The sequence below is a fragment of the Quercus suber genome, unplaced genomic scaffold (genome assembly GCF_002906115.3).
Source record: "Quercus suber isolate HL8 unplaced genomic scaffold, Cork oak 2.0 scaffold_409, whole genome shotgun sequence".
Classification (NCBI taxonomy): domain Eukaryota; kingdom Viridiplantae; phylum Streptophyta; class Magnoliopsida; order Fagales; family Fagaceae; genus Quercus; species Quercus suber.
The window spans coordinates 388,642-413,203 of NW_027069860.1; the positions used below are offsets into that span (position 1 = coordinate 388,642).

The 24,562-nt window shown below is 39.2% G+C and overlaps 1 protein-coding gene across 1 annotated transcript; it reads right to left on the minus strand.

Moving 5' to 3' along the window:
* Nucleotides 1–19,293: 19,293 nt before the first annotated feature.
* Nucleotides 19,294–21,093, minus strand: LOC112009402 (uncharacterized). The gene has a single exon (XM_024041734.1). The coding sequence runs from the start codon at nucleotides 21,091–21,093 to the stop codon at nucleotides 19,294–19,296; it is 1,800 nt and encodes a 599-aa protein (XP_023897502.1).
* Nucleotides 21,094–24,562: the final 3,469 nt, after the last annotated feature.

Below are 24,562 nucleotides of genomic sequence, written 5' to 3' on the forward strand. Positions count from 1 at the left end.
ATTACCTCTGAGAAGAATTTGGTTGTCCAAAGCAAGTGAAAGTAATTACTTTGACGTAGAAAAAACAACTCACCTATAGTGAGAAGTAGAAAGACCTCACCAAACGTGGGAAGGAAGGCTCACCAGTCGTGAGAAGAAAGTAGGGGACCTAAAGTAGGGAAAATCAAGCAAAATCAATTGACCTAACAATATATAGTGTCATTTTTTAAAATGCCAAAATAAAGGTTTTTCTTTTTTTAGGAAAAAAATAAATAAAACCTCTATGGTTAAAAACTTAGAAGCCCAAACTACATCCTAAAACTTGGAGATTTTTGAATTTTATACCTTAAATTTTTAAAATTTGAATGATACCCTCAAAGCAAATCTTTGAGTTATCCTATAAAGACCAAATATAGAGTGTAGAAGCTCAATTTTCCAGCTTTCGAAAACTCCAAATTTCAAGTTAAAACTGCAAATAAGAGTAAAATTATCATTTCACAAGTTCAGAGGAAAAATCATTTCTCATTATGGCAAAAATCACATTAAATTGGGCCTTGATAAGAGATTTTGTCATTTCAAAATTTAGAAGTTTCACCCTAAATATACAAGATTTTTTTTTTTTCAAACCTAAATTTTAAGAAATAAACATACACACACAAGAAAAAGGAAATGAGGTTTCCACAAAATTACTTCTCATCAATTGAAGAAGAACTTAAAATGTACATGAGATATCACATAAAAGTCAATTAATTTTGATCATCCTCAGAAATAAGTTATTTTAATAGATTAAAAAAATTACTTTTCATTGGTTATCAAAAATGAGGATAAACATGCATGCATAAGATCAAACTTATAAAATAATCTAGTAATTTTAATTATTAAAATTAATTGTTTGTGTTACAAAATAATTAATTATTTTTTATAAATCAATAGCTTAATCACTTAATATTGTTACCCTAATCAAATGAGAAGTCAATTCCGATAAAAACTTATGTAAGTATCTCTTACAAATATCAAAAATAGAAATGAAATATGTTAAGTGAAAATATGAGAATAAAAAATCTAGGAAATCGGTTCTTAAAAATAAAATAAAATAAAATAAAAACCTAAGAAATCGGAATCAAAGTGCTGGTGTTGGGGCAAATCATATATATACACTAAAGGTTGAGACTTAAAAGTCATGATTGCACCAAATATCACTAGTTTTTTTTTTAAATAAAAAGGATAATTAATTCCACCAATGTTTTAGATTAAAAAAAAAAAAAGTAATTTATTCTTATGAACTAAACATCGTCTTCTTTTTATCCATATCAACATCTTCTTCTTTTTTAATTCATATAATTTTTTATTTTTTTAAATGTTAATTATGGAGTTGTGAGAGGTTTTAGGATTGAAAAAGACATTTAGACCGGGATAAGATTCTTAAAATAAAACTCATCTTCATTTAAATCAAATTGAAACTCTTATTTAATATATAGTAATCTAGGATTTTCTTCTTTTTGTTAATATCAATTTCTTCTTAATTTCTTTTTTTCTTTTTTCTTTTTATAGGAATCAACTTTTTCTTCTTGTTTGTATTGCAATGATATTTTTTTAATAGTATCATTTGATACCAAATATTTTCTTCTCAACTAGAGCAACCTTTTTAGTGAGGATTACACTTTTAAAGATTATTTTTTTAATAAATATATAGAAATGATAGAATTTTAACGTATGGTGTCCGATTGTTTTTTATTTAGCCAAGACACCAACAAATACGTTCTCCCCAACTAGAGTGGCATTCTTTTTGAAGATTACACTTTTAAAGAGAATTTTTTATAATAAATATATACCAATTAGTTTGTGCAGGTAAAGAAAAGCTATAGTCATTTTCCTTCTTGCTTTGAAACAAAGTTGTTCGTCTTCTTTGCAAGCTTCGCTACTCTTCGATTTCTTCTTATCTTGATAGAAATTACCTTAGGAAGTCATACTATTTTTTAAAGTAATCAGCAACTCCCTTACTTTTTCATAATTATCAGTTTCTTTAGACTCATAATTCCTGTAATTTTTCAGTTCACATAAGAAGCTAAGTCTGATTAATAATAATTTCGGCGTCGATGACAAATGTTCATCCCCAATTCCTAATGAATATAAAAAGTCTCATATTTCTTCAAAAAATAGTTATGAGCTCCTAAAAAAAAATTGAATTGATAACAATTTTATTTATTATTTTTTTCTGGTTTTTAATTTGTGTATTATATATACCTACTTTATGTTTCAATTCAAGGCTAGAAAAGTACCAACTTTGTGGTCAAGTTCATCTTTAGGAATAGCTATAATCTCTAGTCAATAAAATTCATTTGCTATCGGTTGGACAAATCTAGATATTGAAATATGGAGATCTCACTCATGTTGTTACGCTTCTTTATCATCAAAACAAGCAACCCTATTCGAATCCAGGTCTTTTTTTTTCTTTTTTTCTTTTTTTTTTTTTAATTCCCCTGTTTCAATTAGATTAAACTCGTGGTAGGCTGGTAGCCTGAATACTGTTGTCTATACTAGTAAGTTATGGTTGTATTAGTTTCGTTCTATTCAACTCATTCTCAATTAGGCAAAAGCTCAACTGCCAAAGATATTAATGTGAACAGATTTGACAGTTAATGTGAATGGATTTGAGAACAGATTTGACAGTGCTCTAGATCTGTTGTAATGTGAATGAATTTAAGAATGCCTCCTATACCAATTTCTTAATACTACTCTATTTGTATTCTCCAATTTTATAGTGAAATTTTCTTACACCATCTTTCTCAAGCCCAATATATTTTTCACAATCATTCTTGGCTTTTGAATTTACTTTTACAACATTAGGTGTCTACTCCTAGGTTATCTATCTTTATTTTAATTGTTCCTCAAGCAACACAGTTTCATCAACAAAGTAAAGTGAGCTTTAGAGCATTACCATCAAGTCTTTCATAAAAAATGCTATTTTGACACATTAAAAGCCTACTTTATTATTTTAGCACATCATTTTACAATATACCATTTATCAAATGTTCTATTTTTTTTTTTTATCACTTCATTTAAATATTATTTCTTAATTCTTTTTAATTCTTATTTTATTCTTTCTTTATTATTTGTTCCTCACAATCATATTTTCAAATATTCTTATTCTAACGGTAACATTTTCAAACAATCCTCTTATTCAATTGTCATATTTTTAAAAATCCATATTTTCTTAAGCATTTAAAAATAATTAAAAATAATAATTAAAAAAAAAAAAAAACTTAGAACCTGTCACCTTCAAAAAAAAAAAAAGGTTGAACCTGTCAAGACTCATATCAAAAGCCAAAAACATATTTATAAATGCAATCTAAAAGCCAACCTGTCAAGTTGAAGTTGTTTCAATTGAACTAAACTAACAATTAGTCCATAGAAAACTTACACACATAACTCATATCCAATAACATTAACTCAACAGAAAACCCATTAAACAGATTTGAGCTTGCCACTTCCTTGATGACAAATGGTACTTAAATTTAACACAACAAAATAATTGGCTAGTACTTGAACTTAACACAGCAAAACAACATAGCCAATGAGTTTTAATGGCAGCTTAATAAACAAAATAAAACAAATAAACCAAATCAAAAGTTTTAATGGCAACTCCATAAAGAAGAGGAGACAATTAAACAAAATCAAAAATTTTCACGACTATTGTTATAATTGCCATAAATGTTCAACGAGATTCATTTGGAGTTGAGAATGAACTTCTTGATCCCTAACGCATTGATGAACTTGAATAAACTCTGTACATTCATTTGTCGGCTCACGTGACATTGGTATACATGAAATCTCATCAATTTGTTCATAATCTAAGTCCACTACTTCAGTTTCATCTCGCTTATCTTCAATAATCATGTTATGAAGAATAATGCATGCTTTCATAGTGTCTTGTAGTGTTTCATGATAGAAAACCGTGCAAGTCCACGTACAATTGCAAATCATGTTTAAAGAACTCCAAATGCATGCTCTATATCCTTCCTATATGCCTTCTAAGCTTTTGCAAATAACTTTCTTTTTGCTCCTAATGGAGATGAGATTGTCTTCACAAATGTTGACCATTTTGGATATATGTCATCAGCAAGATAGTATCCCATTGTGTAATCATGACCATTGATTGAGTAATTAACTACATGAGCATGTCCTTGTGCAAGCTCAGAAAATACATGAAAATGATCCAATACGTTAATCATTATTTGACCCAGGTAACCCAAAAAATGAGTGTCATATCCAAAGATCATATGAAGCCACTGATTCCAAAATAATAGTTGGCTTACGAATATGACCACAATACATCCCTTTCCATGCAATTGGACAATTTTTCTATTCCCAATGCATGCAATCAATACTTCCCAACATGCCTAGAAATCCACGGTTTTGGTCATGGGCTAATAATCTAGCGATGTCTTCATTGGGGACCTCAAGTATTCCTCTAAGAAAATAGCAACCACTACAACAACAATTTTTTCAGACTCATCATTACAATGCTTTATGCTATTCTCACATATTCATCCATAAATCATTTGTTACTCCATATACAAGTATCCTAAGTTGAGCGGTCATCTTTTGAAGGTGAGATAGACCAAGCTCTTGGGCATTATTTCTTTTTTGGATAAAGTAAGGTTCATGAGCTTCTACCTTAGATAGAATTCAAAGATAAAGAGAACATCTCATTCGAAATCTCCTTCGAAATAATTTGTGAGGATATACAGGTTCTTCGGCAAAGTAGTCATCATAAAGCCTTTCATGGCCTGCCAAATGATTACGGTCGATATACCAACGACACTTACATTGTGATGTCAAACCCATGAGAAGTTTTATAATTATCTCATTTTCATCTGAGTCATCATCAAGCAATTCACAAAAAAAAAAAAAAAAAAAAATGACCCATGGAGAAAAACTATAAGAAAACATTAGAAAACAATTATTAATATATATGTAAGAAACATAATATGAAATGAAATCGATAACTTTAAAGAAGGTTTGATCATTTTGCAAAGAATATAAAATTTTCTTTAAATAAAAACATGGCTAAGATGAGATCCTCTACTATCTTCTTCTAGCACTTAAGAATTGTAAACCAATGGATACATTTCAGAAACAATTAGAAGAGCCCAACAGTCAAGACAAGCATAGAAACTGTAAGAAAATATAACCCAAAAAATGTATATATTATTATGTGCTGGTTCCTAGCTTTTTGACTGCTCACTAACAACTCAATAGTTAGTCACAAGCTCATATGAATTATTATATTTGCTATTAGAAAATTAGTTATAGGTATATACATGGCAATATCCCCCATTTGCTATCATCTAGCACACACATATATCTAATACCTACTATACAACCTTAACTAATGCCAAACTGCACACTGTTGCAATGCTCCACTGATACTACTACACTACAGTAGTCACTAACACAGCATATAGCACCAAAGCAGAATCAGGGCACTTACACATTGTGGGGGCCTTTTTGCTATGTTGGGCTGGGCTGCCCTTTGTGAATGTAGGCCCAAGTGTTCTGGGTTGCAGGAGTCGAGACCGGGCCCACTGGAACTCAACTTGGCCGGTTTGTGCGCGAACTATGCCTCGTCTGCCAAGAGAGTGCTTACCGCAGACTGAGCTGTTCCAGAGAAAAGCTTACGACATGCAGAGCTGTTTCAGAGGAAAAAACTTGCGGCAGGCAGATACAATTGATAAAACAAAATCACGTATTCTAGAATGACCAGATAGTTCTTTTAATGAGAAATGACCGAACTACAATAACATTAACAATCTTGACAAATGAATAGTAATGGCAAATGGTAATAAAGATTTAATCGACAGTTTATGTAAATAAATTCAGTTCGGTCCGCAAGAGTAAGGCCAAAGATGAAGAACGCCTCTTCTCAACGCAATTAACCTCCGAGGAAAGAAAACGGGATTCTTGCCACGGAAGTTAATGGGTTTGAGGGAGGCGACCCGAATGGACAATTCCCAAAATAATTATAGAAGAGAACAGGGATTTGAGAGGGAGAGAAGGGAAGGGGCCTATCGTGCATGCCACTACCACTTGCTCTTTTTTTTCTCTCTTTCTTTCTTTCTTTTCTAGTCTTTTCTTAGTAATTTCCACAATGGTCGTTTTTAGTGTTATGCTCCTCTGTTCTTCGAAGTAAGTTACAGAGTATTTTCTTTAAGTTGTGTTGTATTGCTTTTGTGCTTCCTGTTCCTTTTTTCTGTACGCGGCAGATGCCTCCTTCTTATAGTGCCTGCCGTGACCGAACTTTTACTATTCTACCCCCTAACCGTCTTTGTCTGGTCTGGGCGCACTCGCAGACCCTCACTGCTCTGTCTGCGAGTCCCTCTGTCACAGACACAGATAACGTTTTGTCTGTTAGTCCACCGCAGCACTTTGTCCTGTCGCAGTGATGTTTCTCTCTCTCTATCCCTCATGGCATGCACCTATTGGTTCCCACTCAGCCTTGCCTCTTTTGGGTGGTATGCCATCCAGCAGGACGTATCCCAAAAGAGCTTGAGCAGGAACCTCAAAACAGGTCTCCCTCCTTTTCCCCACCTTCAAACCATGCCCTCTAACCTCTGACCCATGATCCCACCATGTCGTGTATTGGCTGGGTACAAGCTGGTGGTGCCTGGGCCTTGCGCATGGTTTATGTCTGAAGTCTGCCTGCTGTTCATGCATCTGCCGCGTACTGGACATTTTGCTTGCATTGCCTGTCGTCCGTTCTTGGCTTTTCCCAAGCTATTACTCTGATTTCCACCCCATAAGGTCTGGACTTTACCGAGTACTGGGCTTTGTGTTCTCTTCAGCCCAATTCTTTAATTGCCTTAGCTTCCCACCGTGTTACTCGACCTTTCCTGCCGTGGTGATTTTGTTCCCGTTGGGCTCTTTTCAGTCCTGCCGTTCCTTTCTTTCACCCAGTGGCTTAATATGGCCACTGGTGTTCTTGCTCGTGGGCTCCAATGTCCCTCTCTTTTCACTTGGGCTTATCCGGCCCATTTACTTCCTTTGGACTTCCTCGGTCCATTTACTAACTTTGCATCCCATGGGTATTTACTAACTCAATTGGGCTTCCTCGGCCCAATTTCCTCATTCTCGTCCTTGGGGTTCATGGCTTGCCATTATCCCCTACTTTCTTTGTTTTCATCACTTCGGCCTGCCGCGGCCCATTCTCGCTTTCCATACCACATACTGCCCATGGGTGGTGTTTTCTCTCTTTCCGGGCCTTTAGGCCCACTTACTCCTTCAAGACCCATTTATTTATATTTAAGGGCCTGTGATCCATTATTTCTGCTGCTTGAGCCTAATGGTCTTTTTCTTAGCTTGCTGCTCGTCCGCTGCCCATTTTTATGGGTTGGGCTGCCTTCTGCCTATTTTAAGAAATGACCCTCAACATTTAGCCCCCTGAACATATGGAGCGTGCCTGCGATCCGTATGTGAATAGAAGACCCTTCTGTCCCCTTTCTTTGTTTCCCTTCTTTCTTTTCCTTCGCGGGCTTTTTAAAACTGTGGGTCCCTTCATATATACACATATATTTCTTTTCCTGCCATGAACAGTGGTGTCTCTTCGATTTTCCCAGAATGGCAGTTATCCAAAAAACACACCTGCTGCTTCATTAATTTCATTCTTCTTTCAATGGCCGACCCATCGCCTTCCTTCATACTGGTATTAATGACTCAGGTATTTAAGAAGAGAGTCTCTTCGAAAATTAAACACCAATACCTCCTTTTCCAAAACATCGTGTCCATCCCTCTTCCTTTACCGTCTTCTCTTCTTCGCGCACCCATACCCCTTTTACACCATTCGAACCATCGCACAATGGTTCCGATGAAAAGTCAGAGTTCCTCCCGCCACAAAGGGAAAGAGAAGGTTCCTGATCCTCCCCTCGGACAAGAAGTGGGCGAGGAAGCCATGTACTCCGAGTCCGATCATTCCGACGAAGGAGACGCGCTGCGTGACCCAGACAGTGAGGTCGCCCCTTTGATCGATCCTTAGTATAACGCTTATCCACACTTCCCCGAAGTTCCAGGCAATTACGTGTCGCCGCCGCCAGGCCGTGTGTGGATCACCATGTGTAGACAGAACCCCAATATCTCTTGGGCTCCAGTGTCTTCTTCTATTTCCGATTTGGTTATCCGTCAGGGGGGCGCTCTTCCTGTACCGATTCATTTCAAGTTTGGGTCAGGCACGGCCTTGGGTTGGAAGGAGTGGGTTGACCGAGAACTATCTGATACGGCCTTTATGGGTTTGCTACAGCGGGCCGGCGTTTTGAAGGCCATCGTATTATCCCGGAGTCTTTCCAATTTTCGAGACCTTTATAACCTTCGTCACTTGGTCCGCCGGTGGTGCGCCACCACCCATACATTCCTCTTCTCCTGCGGCGAACTAACCGTGACTCTTGAAGATGTGGCCAACCAACTACTCCTGCCGATCCTAGGTGACACGGATCTTGCCACTATAGAGCTTTCTTCGGAGGAAGAAGCCATTGAGGCTGAGTTGAGGAAGAGGATGGCCGAGAATGCCAAACTATCATACTGGGTTAGTTCTTCCTCTAAGTTTTCTGTTGCCGCTCACTATGCGGCCTTTGTCGCTTTTTGGCTTTGCAAGTTCGTTTTTGGTTCGCACCCCCATTACGCCGTCAAGCCTTTGTTTTTCCGCTTGGCTATCAAAATAGCCGTTGGAGTGAGCTTGCCGCTGGCCCCCGTGTTCTTGGGGCATTTGTATGTTCAACTGGACATCCTGCAGAGTGACGAGAGTCAGGCGGGCTCCTGCCACATTGTTACTTCCTCTGTTCACAGCACCATCCTGCAGCAATTGTTATTCGAGCACAGTGCCCAATACTTAGCGAAATGTAGGCCCGTTCATTTCGCGAAGGAGAAGTACCAATCATGTCCACAAGTGATCACCGACTTCTGCGACAGGATTGAATTTGATTTCCCTTTGGCTTTTCGTTGGTCTGGTCTGAAGCCCCTCGGTCACTTGGTTGTTGAGTCTTTTGATAGTGGTGTTGACTTTTCTTGGAGAGCTTATAAAAACTTAGGTAATGGTTATACATGTGTTGATTCTGCCATGGGTCCGTTTACTGATACCGTTGGGACCACTACCCCTTTGGCTGGTTTTGATGAGATGGGGATCACTTATCTGGCGGCTACCAATGTTGGATGGCTACCATACTTAGCTGATGAGGGCGTCAGATTTGTTCACTACCCTGCCAACTGGGTGAGGAGGCAGTTTGGGCTGGACCAGGACATCCTTGATGACCTTTCCTACCTCAGGGAGTGCCCTACTTCAGTTCGGCCTTTCCTGCAGCAGACTGCTTTTGACTTTTGGAGACAGCGCTTTAACGCGGTTATTGTTCCTGGCTCGTCGAGAGAGGGCCTTTGCACTCCTGCCATGCATGGATATTGGCAGGCAGTGATGACCTCGTTTGGGCAGGAGTTGGTAGGTAGTCGTGGATTTTCCCTTATCCCTCTTGAAGGGCTGAGCATGCTTGTCTCTCCCAACCCTCGATTGCTTTTGCCTTCCAAATCAATGTTAGCTTATGCCAAAAAACAGAGCCGTTCTGCCATCTTCGAGTGGGACGATGGGCAAAAAGGGTGGTGTTGGCTTACGGGTGATTTTCCCCCTGGTTGGGAGAAGAAAGTTAAAGTAACCAATATTCCTGCGGCAACCAAGAAGACCCTGCCAAGCATAAATCCGCAATCAAGCCCAAGTCTGTTACGCAGCCAGCCATAGGTGCTCCCCTTTCTAGCAAGACACGGGGCAGCAAGAGGAAAACAACTCCCCATCCTATGTCTGCCACCGAGCGAAGAGTATGTTTTGTTAGGAAATTTTTTCATTATCTCCTACGTTTTGGCTTTAGCTGCTTAACCCATGTAGTGACTACTGTTTTCTTTGCAGTCTAAGTATAAGGAGGATGCGTCAGCCGCTCATCCTATTGAGCTTGAAGAGCCTGTCTTTGAGGTAATTTCCATTGTCTTCCTTCTTCTCTTTTTTTTTTTCTTTTGCACATATTTCACCTGCCACGTGTTCTTCATTTGTCTTGATCAGCCGTAGGTCCTTTTATTCCTTTCCACGTGTATATATATGCATTTCCCCTTTCTTTTGTCTTCTAGGGTCAGCCCGAGCCTCTTTCCATCTATCATCCCACGGCCGAGAATATGTCTGCTTCCGTGGGCACACTCGTGGCGGGTTCTTTTGATGGGGCTAGTGAAGCTTTTCAGACACCCACCACTCCTGCTACTGCGCATGGGATTCCTGCGGAGTTTCCTAGCCCTCCCACTGGATCGGTACCTAGAGAAGAGGGTACTCACACTGAAGGGGTTAGAGAATCCACTCCATCTCCGGCCGAGATACCCACTCCAAAGGAAGCTGCTTCTCCGGCCATAGCTTAGCTCGAGGCTGTTTCACCTATTACTCCTCTCATCATTTCTACCAGTGATCCTTTTGCGACTCTATTTCAGGCTACGAAGGAAAGCTCTTCCCTGGTGGTTACACCTTCTTCTATTCCCAGTTCGGCCACTCGCGGGCTCGATGTTGATTTGTCTTCCGAGGAGTCCAAGGATATTCTTGAGGATCTTGATGATGAGCTCGTCCTGTCGAGGAGGGTTTCTGAGTCCGAGGAAGAAGAGGGTGCTCCACCCGAGGCTGGGTTCACGGCTATTTCCCTTCTCGTCCCTCCTCCTTTTTTATTAAGTCCACTTTTCCTTCCTTATCTTTACTGGGCCCACTCTTCTTACATGTCTGTTTTGCAGAGACCTTTGAAGGGCTAGGCATTGCACCAAGTGTAAGTGTGCCTGCTGTAGCCACTCCTGCCATGCCCACAGTACCTATTCCTGTTGTATTTTCTGCGCCAGCTTCTGCTATATTTACAGCATCGATTTTTGCCATTCCTTCGGTGCCTGCTTCAGTTCTTCCTGCAGCCCAGTGTTGCCAGTTCTGGTAAGCTTTCTTTCCCCTTGTCCATTTTCGTTTGCTCCCCGTGGGTTTGTTTCCTTCCTCTTTTCTCTTTTAGTTTCTCATCTCATGCCTTGTGTTTCCCTTGGCATGACCTTTTCCTATAGCCTCACCTCCATTTGAAGTGAGCAGCAGTTTCGCTACCCTTCCAGATCCTGTGAGTGAGGCTGTTGCCTTTTTTACTCATTTTGACTAGCCTGAAGTCAATGACCTTGATCCTGCAGCTTTCTAGGGCTTCGGGCCTCCTTACGTGGACTTTCATGGCTTTAGAGTCCCTGAGGACTGTGTTGCTCATTTGGGGATGATCTATAACAACCATGGTGACTTCATGCAGGGCTTTCGACTTGGCCGATCTGTTAGAGAGCATTTTCTGAAGATGCTAGGGAGTGTGTTGAATGACATAGAGCATAGCTTTGTTGACACTGTCTCTACCGAGAGGATCCTGCAGTGGAGGGCTGCGGTGCAGGAGCTTATTAGCATAGGCTTTGCTGTGGAGTTTATTCTGGATTACCTCCGAGAGATTGCCCGTGCTGTTTTCATGAGGAGAGTCTGACTCACTGTTGATGCTATTGACTCGCGTTTTGAGATCCTGAGAAAGGAGGTGGCAGACTTGGAGGGCCATCGCGAGCGTCTTCTTTCCAGTATTGGTGGGTCCGATCGTTTTGGAGACCAGTCTCTTATTTCCAGGCTCCGTTGATGCAGTTTCTTCCTTGTTTTGTCATTCCCTTTTCCTTATGACTCTATTTAGTACGTTATGTGTTCTTGTAGTACCTATTTGGCTGGTTTGCCATGACTTGGGTTTGTAACTTAACTTTGTGATGCTACACTTTACATTTTGCTATGACATATGATGATAATACTTAGTGCTTTTCATTACATCTTGCCTAAAGCAAGTTACAATTTCATGTTGTGACATAGTCACTTGGAAAATGGTAAGGAAAAAGAAACATAAAGGTTTTTCTTTCTTTTAAACAAAACAAAGGAAGGAAAAGAGACAATCATATAAGTTTTCTCCTCAGGCATGATATTGCTTCAACCATTTCCCGTTGATGGGATCCATTAAGTCTTTGCCATCCATCTGAGTCAAACAGTAGTACCTGCTCGGGTGTGCTTCCCTTATCACAAGGGGTCCTTCCCATTTTGGTGCAAATTTGGACGGTCCTGCCAGGCCTCTTTTAACATAGTCTGCCACTTTTAGAACAAGCTGTCCTTTGCGAACACTCTTTCTCTAGTCATCCTGCCGTAAGCTTCAGTCATCTTTTGCCTGTATCTACGGTTGCGTTCCTGGGCTTGTTCTCTTTTTTCATCAAGTCCCTCTAGGTCTTCACACCTTTTTGCTACAAAGACTTCTTCTTCTCTTCCTTTCTCTTGCATCTTCATGACCCTTAGGGATGGGGTCATTATCTCCACTGGGCTTACCACTTCGATCCCATAGACCAAGGAGAAAGGTGAAAAACCTGTGACTGACTTAGGCGAATTTCTATAACCCCAAAGGGCGTCTAGCAGGTGCATCGCCCATCCTCCCATATACCCCTGACTCATTTTACTTATAATTTTTATAAGGGTTTTGTTCGTTGCCTCCGCTTGCCCATTCCCTTGAGGGTAGTAAGGTGATGACCGGTGATACTTAACTTGGTAGAATTCTAACATCTTCCTTACTTCACTGTTGACAAAAGGCGTGCCATTGTCACTGATGATTCTGTGGGGTACTCCGAACCTCACGATTATGTTTTCTTTGATAAAGTTTGCCACCGCTCCTCCGGTGGCTTTGCGAAGCGGTACTACCTCTGACCATTTAGTAAAATATTCCATAACCACCAATATCCATATATATCCTCGTGACAGTGGGTTAACCGGTCCTACCAAATCAAGTCCCTAAGTGTGGAAGGGCCATGGGGTTACTATGCTGTGCAAATTCTGCAGATGGGTGTGAATTAAGTTGGCTTGCACTTGGCAACTGTGGCANTCAATGACTTACTCCAACGAGTTGGGCTGGATTGCAGAAGCGTTGGGGCCAACGAGTGGACATTGAAAGTATAAGGCAAGGTTAGCTCAGAAGTTGGGCCTAAAGGAAAACGCAAGCCTTAGTAAAATAAAAAAAAAGGTGTAAGCAAGGATAAGAGGGAGAGTCCAATACCCTTACAGGAGTTAGACTTAAACATAATAGAGATGAAACGTAGCAAGAAGGGTTAAAGCAGTACCAAGCAAAGAGAGGAAGCAGGCAACAGGGATAGCAGTGTGGCAACGGCTACGATGCAGCGCCGCCGAGCCTAATGCATATTCTGATGTGGAATTGCCGGGGCTTGGGATCAGCCCCGGCAGTGCGGACTCTCACCGATGTGGTGAAGTAAAAAAAAGCCAATCTTGGTCTTCTTATTGGAGACCAAAGCAAGCGAGAGTAAGATGAAGGGATTTCAACAAAAACTTGAGTTTACCCAGGAGATTTCAGTTCCAAGTGATGGGAAGAGTGGAGGTTTGGCAATGATTTGGAAGGAAGGGACCGATGTGCGATTGAAGAGTTGCTCAAATTCGCATATTGATGTGATAGTGCACAGTGGTTCGGGAGCTCCACTGTGGAGAGCGACAGGCTTTTACGGTCAGCCTGAAATATGTAAGAGATATATTTCATGGAAATTGTTGGATTCAATGAGAAAACAATGTGACATGCCTTGGGTATTTTTTGGGGATTTTAATGAGATTACCCATTTAGAGGAGAAACTGGGTTGGATGGAGATGGATGTTGGGCAGATGAGGGAGTTTAGGGAATGCTTAAACAATTGCAGTCTCATTGATTTGGGTTTTGTGGGGCAAAGGTATACATGTGTATTGGTCGCCTTGGGGAGCATAGGACTCTAATTCATTTAGATAGAATGGTGGCGAACGAGGAATGGAGAGGCTTATTCCCTGAAGTGAAAGTACATAATGTGTCAATGTCTGCCTCCAATCATTGTTTGATGGTTTTATGGTTGGAAAGGAAGGCTTGTTCAAGACCACCGAAGAGAAGGTTCTTGTTTAAGGCTATGTGGTCCCGTGATGAGCAATGCAAGCAAGTTATTGAGGAAGAATGGGATCCATTCAGAGTAAACTTGGATTATCAAATTCATAATAGATTAAGAAGCTGTCATGTCTGCCTTCAAAGATGGAACCAAGAAGTCTTCAAAAATGCGAACAAATTTTTAAAAGTGAAGCAAGAGCATCTTCAACATCTTGAGGCCCTAAATATGCTACATGAAACTGCCAGTGAGATTGAGAACTTCAGGAAAGAAATCAATGAAGTGCTTATGCAAGAAGAATTTATGTAGAATCAAAGGTCAAAGGCATTGTGGATGAAATGTGGTGATAGGAATACTAAGTTCTTCCACGCAACAGCAACTCAAAGGCAGAGGCATAACAAGATAGAAGGCTTATGGGGTGCAGATGGGCAATGGCATGAGGAGAAAGGAAAAATTGAGGAGACCATTATTGATTACTTTAAAAAAATCTTCTGTACAGAGCAACCGAGTGACCATGAAGTCAAGGTGGAAGCCAAGAATGTTCGGATTATGCCAAAAATGAATGAGAAGTTGTTGGAGGAATTCCGAGAGGAGGAGATCAAATTTGCACTAAACCAAATGCATCCCACAAAATCCCCCGACCTAGACGGTATGCCCCCCCCCCCCCCCATCTTTTATCAGAAATATTGGGATGTTGTTGGACATAATGTAATTAGTTGTATCTTTCATTCTCTAAATTCTGGTATTATGCCTTATGCCCTTAATGAGACGTACATTTGTCTAATCCCAAAAGTGAAGTGTCTGCAAAAGGTTACTGATTTTCGTCCAATCAGCCTGTGCAATGTATTATATAAAATCATGTCCAAGGACCTAGCAAATAGGCTAAAGAAGATTCTGCCAAAGGTGATTAGTGAGGCTTAAAGTGCATTTATTCCCAGAAGACAAATAACAGATAACATCTTTATTGCATTTGAGACCATGCATTGTATTAACATGAGGAAGAAAGGGAAGAAAGGGCTGATGGCAGTTAAGCTCGACATGAGCAAGGTGTATGATAGGGTGGAGTGGAGGTATTTAGAGGAGATGATAAGGAATATGGGATTCCAAAAAAGGTGGATTCAACTCACCATGATGTGTGTTAAAACCGTGTCGTATTCAGTTTTTATTAATGGAAAAACCTCCCCTACAAGGGGTCTTTGTCAAGGCGATCCTATTTCCCCATATTTATTCCTTTTATGTGCCAAGGGTCTCTCTGCCAGGTTCCAAAGGGAAGCAAGATTGGGTCGGATTAATGGGGTTTCAGTGTGTAGAAGGGCTCCTCAAGTATCACATTTATTCTTCGTAGATGACAGCATAATTTTCTGTAGAGCAACCATGAAGAAGGCCATTCAGGTAGGCCAGATTTTAAAAGAGTATGAATGAGGGTCGGGTCAGAAATTAAACAAAGAGAAGACTTCCCTCTTTTTTAGTAGGAATACACTAAAGGAAGTCCAGGAAGAGGTGAAGAATATGTTTGGGGAACAGATAATCAAGCAACATGAAAAATACATTGGATTGCCTCTGCTGATTTGAAAAGGTAAAAAGAAGGCTTTCAACCATATTAAAGACCAAGTCGGAAGACGGATTGCGGGGTGGAAGGGTAAGCTTCTTTCAAAGGTGGGTAGGGAGATACTTATTAAGGTGGTGGCTCAAGCCACCTCGACCTATATGACGTCTTATTTTAAGCTTTTGGACTCATTATGCATGGAATTAAATTCAATGGTAAGAAACTTTTGATGGGGTCAGAAGAAAAACAAAAGGAAAATGGCATGGATTTCATAGGAAAAGCTATGTCAAAGGAAGTCAGAGGGCGAAATCCTTCTTCTCTTCTTCATAAAGTGTTGAAAGCAAAATACTTCAAAAATACAAGTTTCTTGGATGCTCAACTAGGAAAGAGACCATCTTACACTTGGAGAAGCTTATGGGAAGCCAAAAGCATCCTGGAGAGAGGAATGAGTCGGTGCATCGGCAATGGCAAAATTGTGGACATTTAGAGAGACAGATGGCTGCCATCCCTGAAGACCTTTCGAGTAATCAGTCCAAGAAGTCAGCAATTAGAGGGAAAAAGGGTGGAGTATCTGCTAGACCGAGAGAATGGCACATAGGACTGCGAAAAGGTGAGAAATGTTTTCCTTCCTCAAGAAGCAGAGGTTATCCTCAGAATTCCAATCAGCCCGAGCCTCCCTAATGACTCTAGAATATGGGCATGGACAAGGAATGAAAAATTTACAGTGAGGAGTGCATATGGTGTGGCCATCAGTGTGGTGAAGGAAAAGAAATGGAACATGTATGGTGGGGACTGTTTGGACTCTTCAAACATGACAAACCTCTAGAAGTCTATATGGAATCTTGAATGCCCAAATAAAATCAAGCATTTCCTGTGGCGAGCGTGTAAAGACATTTTGTCGACAAGCCACTGCTTGGCTAGAAGGAAAGTCACGATTGAAGATAGGTGTGTAGCTTGTGGTGAAAAAGACTCTTTAGCCAACACTTTATGGGAATGCAGGTTGGCGGCAGAGGTATGGAAGGAATCAGGCATCAAATTCCCTAGATGGAACAATACCCCACATGACTTCATAGATGTTTACTGGAAGCTTAGAGAGGAGGCTCCAAATCTTGATTGGAATGTGTTTGCAATCCTGGCATGGAACATTTGGAACAACCGAAACCATCTCAAGTATAAGGGGATATGCAAGACTGCAAAAACCATTGTCAGTGATTCTAACAGATTTGTTGAAGAATTTAGGTAGGGGATAATCTCAACCAATCACATGCCTCGGCCTAGGCTTGAAGTCGTAGCACAATGGTGCCCTCCAGAGCTTGGCTAGTATAAAATCAATGTTGACAAAGCGGTTTTTAAGGATGCTGGCAGTTGTGGGGTGGGCGTTATCATTAGAAATAAGGAGGGCAGTCTGATGGAAGCGATGAGTAAAAAGCTCTCTTTGCCTTTGGGAGCACTAGAGGTGGAAGCTAAGGCAGTAGATGAAGGAATCTGTCTGGCGTTAGACCTGGGCTTGAAGGATGTAGTAATTGAAGGAGACGTAAAGATAGTCATATCTGCTCTAGTCCGGTCTAACACCACACCAAGTTCTATCTAGAAGATTATTGAAGGGACGAAGAAATGTTTACAACATTTTCATGTCTGGAAAGCAAACCATATTAACAGAAATTGTAATGTTGCTGCCCACTTCCTAGCCAAGTATGCTTGTAATGTAACGCATTGTGTTATATGGGTGGAAGATACTCCCCCAATGATCTATGATCAGGTTTGTGCTGATGTATTACTTTCAGGTTTAACCCCTTTTTAATGAAGTAGTTTGAGTATTGACCATCAAAAAAGAAAAAAAAAAAAAAAAAAAGAGTTCAGGACAACATGAATCAAAATTAAAAAATTGTGTTTCCAAAACACAAGTTTAGATTAACATCAAAACCTAATCATGTAAATTAGATATCCACAGTAAACACTTAGGGGAAAGATGGTGAAATTAGAAGATTGTTTCATCAACCACGGACAATTTATAGATTTTCCTTATTCAATTTTCCTTTCAAAAAACCAATAAAACTTAAAACTCACATGTTTATATTTGATTTTCCCCCATTCAATTTCCTGTATGATACAAGGGCAAAAATGGGCAAATGTCATTTTCACGCAAAAAAAGCAGCGTTCTACCCCCTTTCCCAAACTAATTAAGAAAATGCCCCTCTTTTGTAACTCAATTTTCTCAAAATCGAGTTTCAATGTAAAACTCAAATTTGTAGAAAATTTAGTATGGGGCTATCAAACTTAAAAAATAAAATAAAATAATAAAAATTGTATGGAACTCGAGTTCATGTAGCTTATAGGTATTAAAAACGCCACTATAGGCCTCCATGAAACGCTGCTACAGGTAAAATTTAAAAAGAAAAAAAAATTGCATGGAACTCGAGTTCATGGAGCTCGAGTTCCATAAAAACGCCAGTATAGGTATTTAAAACGCCATTATAAGGCTCCCTATGGAGTGATCAGACTTAAGGAAAAACTCACATGTTAAAACACCACTATAGGGCTCCCTATGGAGCGATCAAACTTAAGAAAAAAACTTACATGTTTTAAAACGCCACTATAGGACTTCAAAACTCCACTATAAGGCTTTAAAAAATTGCATAGAACTCAACTTCATGGAGCTCGAGTTCCAGCAAATTTTTTTTTTTTAATTTTCAGTTTGCTATAATTCGATTGTCCAAAAATTGAGTTTTAAATTAAAACTTGATTTTGAGAAAATCGAATTACAAAAGAAGGGCATTTCCCTAATTAGTTTGAAAAATGAGACAGAATACTACTTCTTCTTTTTTTGCGTGAAAAGGACATTTGCCCATTTTGGCTACAAGACAAGCCCAACTGGACCATAACCTCCATTACCCCATCTCTTGAAGCATAGAGCCAGAGAGAGTGAACTAAGTGTTTGGTTATATGATTATCTTATTCATGAATAATAGGAAGAATAGTTACTTGGAATTAGAATAGCTAACTGAATCAAATTTTATTGTTCTCTTTTGCCATGTGGCCTTTGTGTTTTCGGGTGTGTGTAAGTAGTGGTGCGTGATTAACACTACTTTCAATAAATTATATATTAGCTTGTAAAGAAAGTACCAAAATCAAAGTACTTATAGTATTATTTATAGAAGAAATATAGATAGTGGCTCCTTTAACTTTCAATAAATTGTATAAATTAAAATTGGTACTTACATCAAGCCATAGAACTGCACGATGAAATTGAAAACAAAACTGGAAGGTACGAATTTAGTTGGAGGATTGTTACTTGACTGATGGGCAAACTCGATGTTCAGTGCATTGTATTTGTGGCGCATACTATTCTCCAGCGTGCTGAGGGGCTCTGGACCTGGGCTTTTACATATTTTGTAGTTGGGTCTTCACCCCCCAAAGCACCAAGAGAAGAAAATTTTAAAGGACTTCCTACTCATTTATGTTATTTAAGGTAATCAATTAACAAAAGCAACCAAAATCAGGTTCAAGAATTTCTTTTGACACAAAATCAAAAGCATATAGCCTTTTGGATGATACTGAGAAACAAACTAACTTTGGAAAAAACAGTTTTGGAACCCACAAAATGGTGCACTTCTAAATGGGCTCAAGAAACTGGGGAAGTTTTTCATTGATGGATAGTGAAAAACAAAACCAATTAAAAAAAAAAATGATCACAGTAATTTGTAATAATAAAGACTATATAGAGTGCAAATAGATAAAATTATATTCTGCTAAAACCAAATTTTCTCAAAATTTTAGATTCATCAATCAAATACAATTAGATCATTGTAATCTTCTCCAGAAATTGCCAATTCCATCAACTCCTTTGGCTTTGGAATTGACTTCAGTAAATCCTCCAGAGATGGAACCACATTTTCCTCCAACATTGTAGTTAGTGAGCCCTTCGAACCCCCACGAACCATGGCTACCCCTTCCTTCTTCCTTGCCAGCAAACTCAAAGGAGAGTCTCTAGGATTCCAACAAACAATCTCTGGCAATACCGTATCCCCTTCCTGCTGGAACCCTAACACGTAAACTGTCTTGACCATCCTACTTGGGCTTAACTTTTTGGCCTCAGAAACTTCGAAGAGCAGATCAAAAACCTTCTGAAAATCTAGGTTGCCATCGCATTCTAATCCTTTCATAAACTCTATCTTGGATTGAAGATTGTCACCTTCAATCTTGCAAAGCTTAGGATTCTTGCTGCAAGTGATTACCTTTCCCTTCCAAGGCTCATCACTAAGTTCTGAAATCAATATCCCCATTGAAGCACATATGTCTATTTGAGTTGCTTCAATTGTTTTCGATGTGTCCCAAATTGCCAAACAGTTTTTCAATCTCCCTTTATTTCCCATGTGCCTAACAAGTCTCTGCCATTCACACTCCACAACTTCGCTGCTACTCCCATTATTTAAATTAGCCACAATTTCGTTTGGAAGTAACAGTTTGCTTTCCTTTTCCCACTGATTTGCAATCTCAAGATAAGCATTATACTTGTCCTCATACATTTTCGAGAAGGAATGACTGCCATTACCGTAACCTCTGTCCAAGATTCTCACATACAGTTTCTTCATGGCATCAGATAGAGCCGGTGTTGGTGGCTCTGACTGGCTCTTTTTTGCACTCCTCAGTGCCTTACGGAGTGGATCAAGAACTTCTTGCCAAAGCCGGTTTCGAACCCTATCAGCATAATGAACCTCTTCAATATCTTTGTACTCAGGATCAGAATCTCGAGGAAAAACCCGCCTTGCAATGCCCTCGCATAGCAGGGTCCGTTGGTCTTGCAAGCTATCAAGAGAAGGACACCATTTTGAAGCCATGCTGATCTTTTCAATTTCACCCAACTTCAAATATTCAATATCAGACTTAAGAAGCTTTGCAAACAGGTCTGCAACGCATACAAATAAGTACCTATAATCGGAGTTGGAATTGTAAATCTTTACAGCTCTTTTAGTCCTAATAATATACCTCTTTTTTCTTAAAGCCTCTACCATCTCTCTGGTTCTTTTGTTCTTCTTCACAGTCTTCTTCTTATTATTATTATTGGTTTGGAGCCCATCATAATAATGATATCTACTATAAAGCCGTGCCTTTTTCTCGAGAACCCAGCTGTTAAGAAGTTGAGGGAGAACATTCAAGCAACCAAAGCGTGCAAAGTTTTGGATATTCAATGACAGTGTTTCAAGGTGGTCTTCTTTCAACCATTGAACTGCAGAAAAGAACGCATCTTTATTGACAAGACTAAGGTTAAATATCAGTTTAAGAGCGGTTAAGGGGTCATGCTGCCAAGCGTAAACTAGGTAGCACTGAGGCAGGAAATCTGGTTTCAAATCGGTTGTGGATATGAAGAAAAGGTCAAGGGTAGGGGTTGAAGTGGGAAAGTTTGGAGTTGAAGAGAGAGAGGGAGAGAGATTGTTGGGCAAATTTTGTTGTGTAGAAGTGGGATAGAGGGTTGGTGGTATTGCATAAGATTGACATTGTTGCAATCTTTGTGGTAGTGTTTGAAGGATTTTAGGGTTGGTGTGGCGGAGAGCTGGTGGTCCGAGAAGGGAGGGAGGAGCCATATGATTTGTATTTGTTGGGGTTTAATCAATTTTCCAAGGTTTTGTTTGTGATTGATTTTTAGGGTTTTGTTTCAGGTTTTTATAGTAGATGAGGATGGTAGGACTACTTGGGCACCAGGGGCTTGTGTTGATTAGGATGACAGGTGATACTGCGTAAAACCCACTAATAAAAAGGTGGCATAGAATTAGGAGTAACGTAACTGATAATATCATCATTTAGGGGAAAAAGAAAGTGATAATGTCATTACAGGGTAAACTTACAAGCTAATGTTATTTTAATAATTATTATTAAACTGATATTTGTTTTGAAACTATTTGTGAGTTATGACTAATATTTTTTGAACAAATGAAATATAAATACAAACTAAAATCCTGATTTAAAAACATAATTTTAATAAAAATTTTAGATTCCCATATAATTTCAAAATAGGGGTGATAATTTTTTATAAGCTTTGTCAACATAATACGAACACAACAAGATTTTTGTAGGTTTAGTGTTGAAAGTGTAAACATATTAGCATCAAAGGCGGTTTGACCCATTTTGACATAATTAATAAGTTGGTCAATTTTGCATTGACCTACTTCACTCACAATCAACCTAAAATAACCTAATATAAAATCCACCATTCGATACATACCCATCTTTATAAGGCCATCAAGACAAATTAGCCACTTTAGTTAGAGTTGCCCTCCAACTATGAACCTTCTCCATGTTATCCTTTAACTTCTGCTCATGTTTAGCCAGCATTATCCCAAAATTTCCCTTTGATTACATATTTGTACTTTATTTGTATTATAAAATACCAGTAGAACCAATTGGCCATTTGTCCTACACTTAAAAATCTTGAAAAGTTCATTCAAGCACCATTTGAAATCTGCATAACTTTTAGAGAAAACAATAATGGAAATCATTTATCTTCAATGGTTTTGAGAAGTTCCCTTGAAATTTCTTTCTTCCCTTGGAAGTTTATCGTCAATGAAGGTGTAAAAGCCTTTATCACTCAAAACTTTACATAAATTTCTTGTAAAACCATACCAGCTATATTCACCTCTAAAGCTCAAAAAGACATCGTAGCTCTATTGGCAAGTGGAAGAATAAAAGGAGTCTCCTTCATCAGTTGGGACAACCATCAAGATGTATGAACAGAAGATTGAGAAGATCAAAGATGTAATGAATTGGGAATTACTTTTATATGATAGTAGGTTCACGGATTTGACGCACCACATGCTACGCTTTAGTGAAGCTCAAATTTAAATGGAATGCTATGAACCAGTACGTTTGATTGGGAAAATAACAAAAGAGTGAATTGAGTAAGAGAAAGAAAGAGGGATTAAATCAGCATATTAGGAAACGTGTTCCAATGGAAACGAAGAGAGATCATATATAATTGGAAATGTGAAGTTAAACAAAAGAAAGTTTGAGAGAGAGTGAGAGAGATAGATGTAGATGTAGGTATAAGAAATGGAATAAAGCATTTCTTTGAAAAAAAAAAAACATTATTAAGAAGAAAATAAAAGAAAAAGTCTCATTTTGATAACAATGTTAGGACCATGACTTTTTATAAAATTTTACCACAACTCATTACACAGTAAGTTATGAATGGTAAAGAAAAAGTAGTGAATTCACAGCTTTAACACTCACAACTCGCCACATAATAAGTTATGGCAAAAATTAAATAAAAATTTGTGACTCTAGCATTTTTTTTTTTTTTATTGGCTGAAAACTCAGACTTACCATTCATTTCCCTCCCATATATGCCACCAACTTCACTAGAGAGGAGTCGCTAACATCACATCTATTAATTATGTATTAATTTTAATTCGCAATCTCAATAGGATGGACAAAGCAATGAATTTTTTCAACTCTCTTTGAAAAAAGTCATTTAAAAGTATATATTTTTAAAATAATTCAAATTGTGTATAAATAGATTAAAAAAAACACATACACAAGCACAACCACAATTAATTGATGCAACTACCGTACACTCTTTGTGCGATAGTCACTCTACAAGTATAAGTGTTTGTGAAGCGTGGGGTGTTGAGGGGGGGGGGGGGAGCAAGGGCTTGGTTCAAGTCTCTAAGAGAGAGTTTCACATACATATACACTTAGATTAGACTAAACACTACAAAACGCGGGCCCATTAGGCCGCATTTTTTTGGGCCGCGTTTATTAAAACGCGGCCCCAGACGAGCTACAGCCCCGTTTTTAAAACGGGGCCATAGAATGGGTCTGAAGCCGCGATTTTAAACGCGGCCCAAGCCCCTCATCTATGGCCCCGTTTAAAAACGCGGCCTAAGGACCTGCGTTTTTTTTTTTTATTTAATCTACAATAGTAAAAGTTTAACATGCACCAAGCCGGCCCTAGCCAACACAGCTCCTAGCCAACGCACACAGCCATCACACAGCCATCGATCGCAACCCATCGATCACACAGCCATCACACAGCCATCACACAGCCATCGATCGCACAGCTCCTAGCCATCGATCGCAACCCAACGCACACAGCCATCACACAGCCATCGATCGCACAGCTCCTAGCCATCGATCGCAACCCATCGATCACCCAGGTCCTAGCCATCGATCGCAACCCATGGATCACACACAGCTCCTACCCATTCGATCGCAACACACAGCCCCTCCATGATTTGAAGCCCGATACCATCGATCGCAACCCATCGATCGCACACAGCTCCTACCCATTCGATCGCAACACACGGCTCCTCCATGATTTGAAGCCCGATACATCGATCGCAACCCATCACACTCAGCCGATCTTCCGTCGATTCCATCGTCCCCGGAGATTAGGCGACTGCAAGTCTCAGGTCCCTCTCCACAAGATCCCCGTACGTTTCTCTCTCTAAATTCTCGATTTCCATTTTCATGTTGAGGTTGTTTTTGTTTTTCTCATTTTTCATCTGGTTTCTGATCATGGGCTCGTCTCATTAGCCTCATTTTGGTTGTGGGTATGTCTTTGTTTTAGCCAGTGTCTCCTTTGCCATATACAATCTCACTCAATACATCATTAGGATAGGCAATTGTAATGAATATATTGTGACTGTATAAAGTCCATTTCATTGACAAATGAGATGTCAATAACCGAAGACTTTGGACTCGAGATTTTGTCAATCTTATACTAACATATATAAAAATCGGGTTACATCTAGTGTTGGTTTATGAATCATTTTTATGGGGGATTTGGGTATATATGGGCAGTACATTCTGTTTACACCATGTATGTACTTATCATAGGCATCGCAGTTCCATTATATACTGTATAGTATCTATTGTGATAAGAAATACTAAGATATATAGACCGTATATATGTTAAGGTGGAATATTTTCCTCATCATTGTGAGGTATGGGGCTTCTATAAAAAAAATGGCCAAGACCATATATAGTTGTTCTTTTTTGGAGAATCCATAGACCATAGTAGTTCTAGTTTCTATTATAAACCCATTAAAAGAATAT

Bases quoted from the DNA above. Each gene is read 5' to 3' on its own strand.
- LOC112009402 (XM_024041734.1), bottom strand. From the start codon at position 21,093: ATGGCTCCTCCCTCCCTTCTCGGACCACCAGCTCTCCGCCACACCAAC.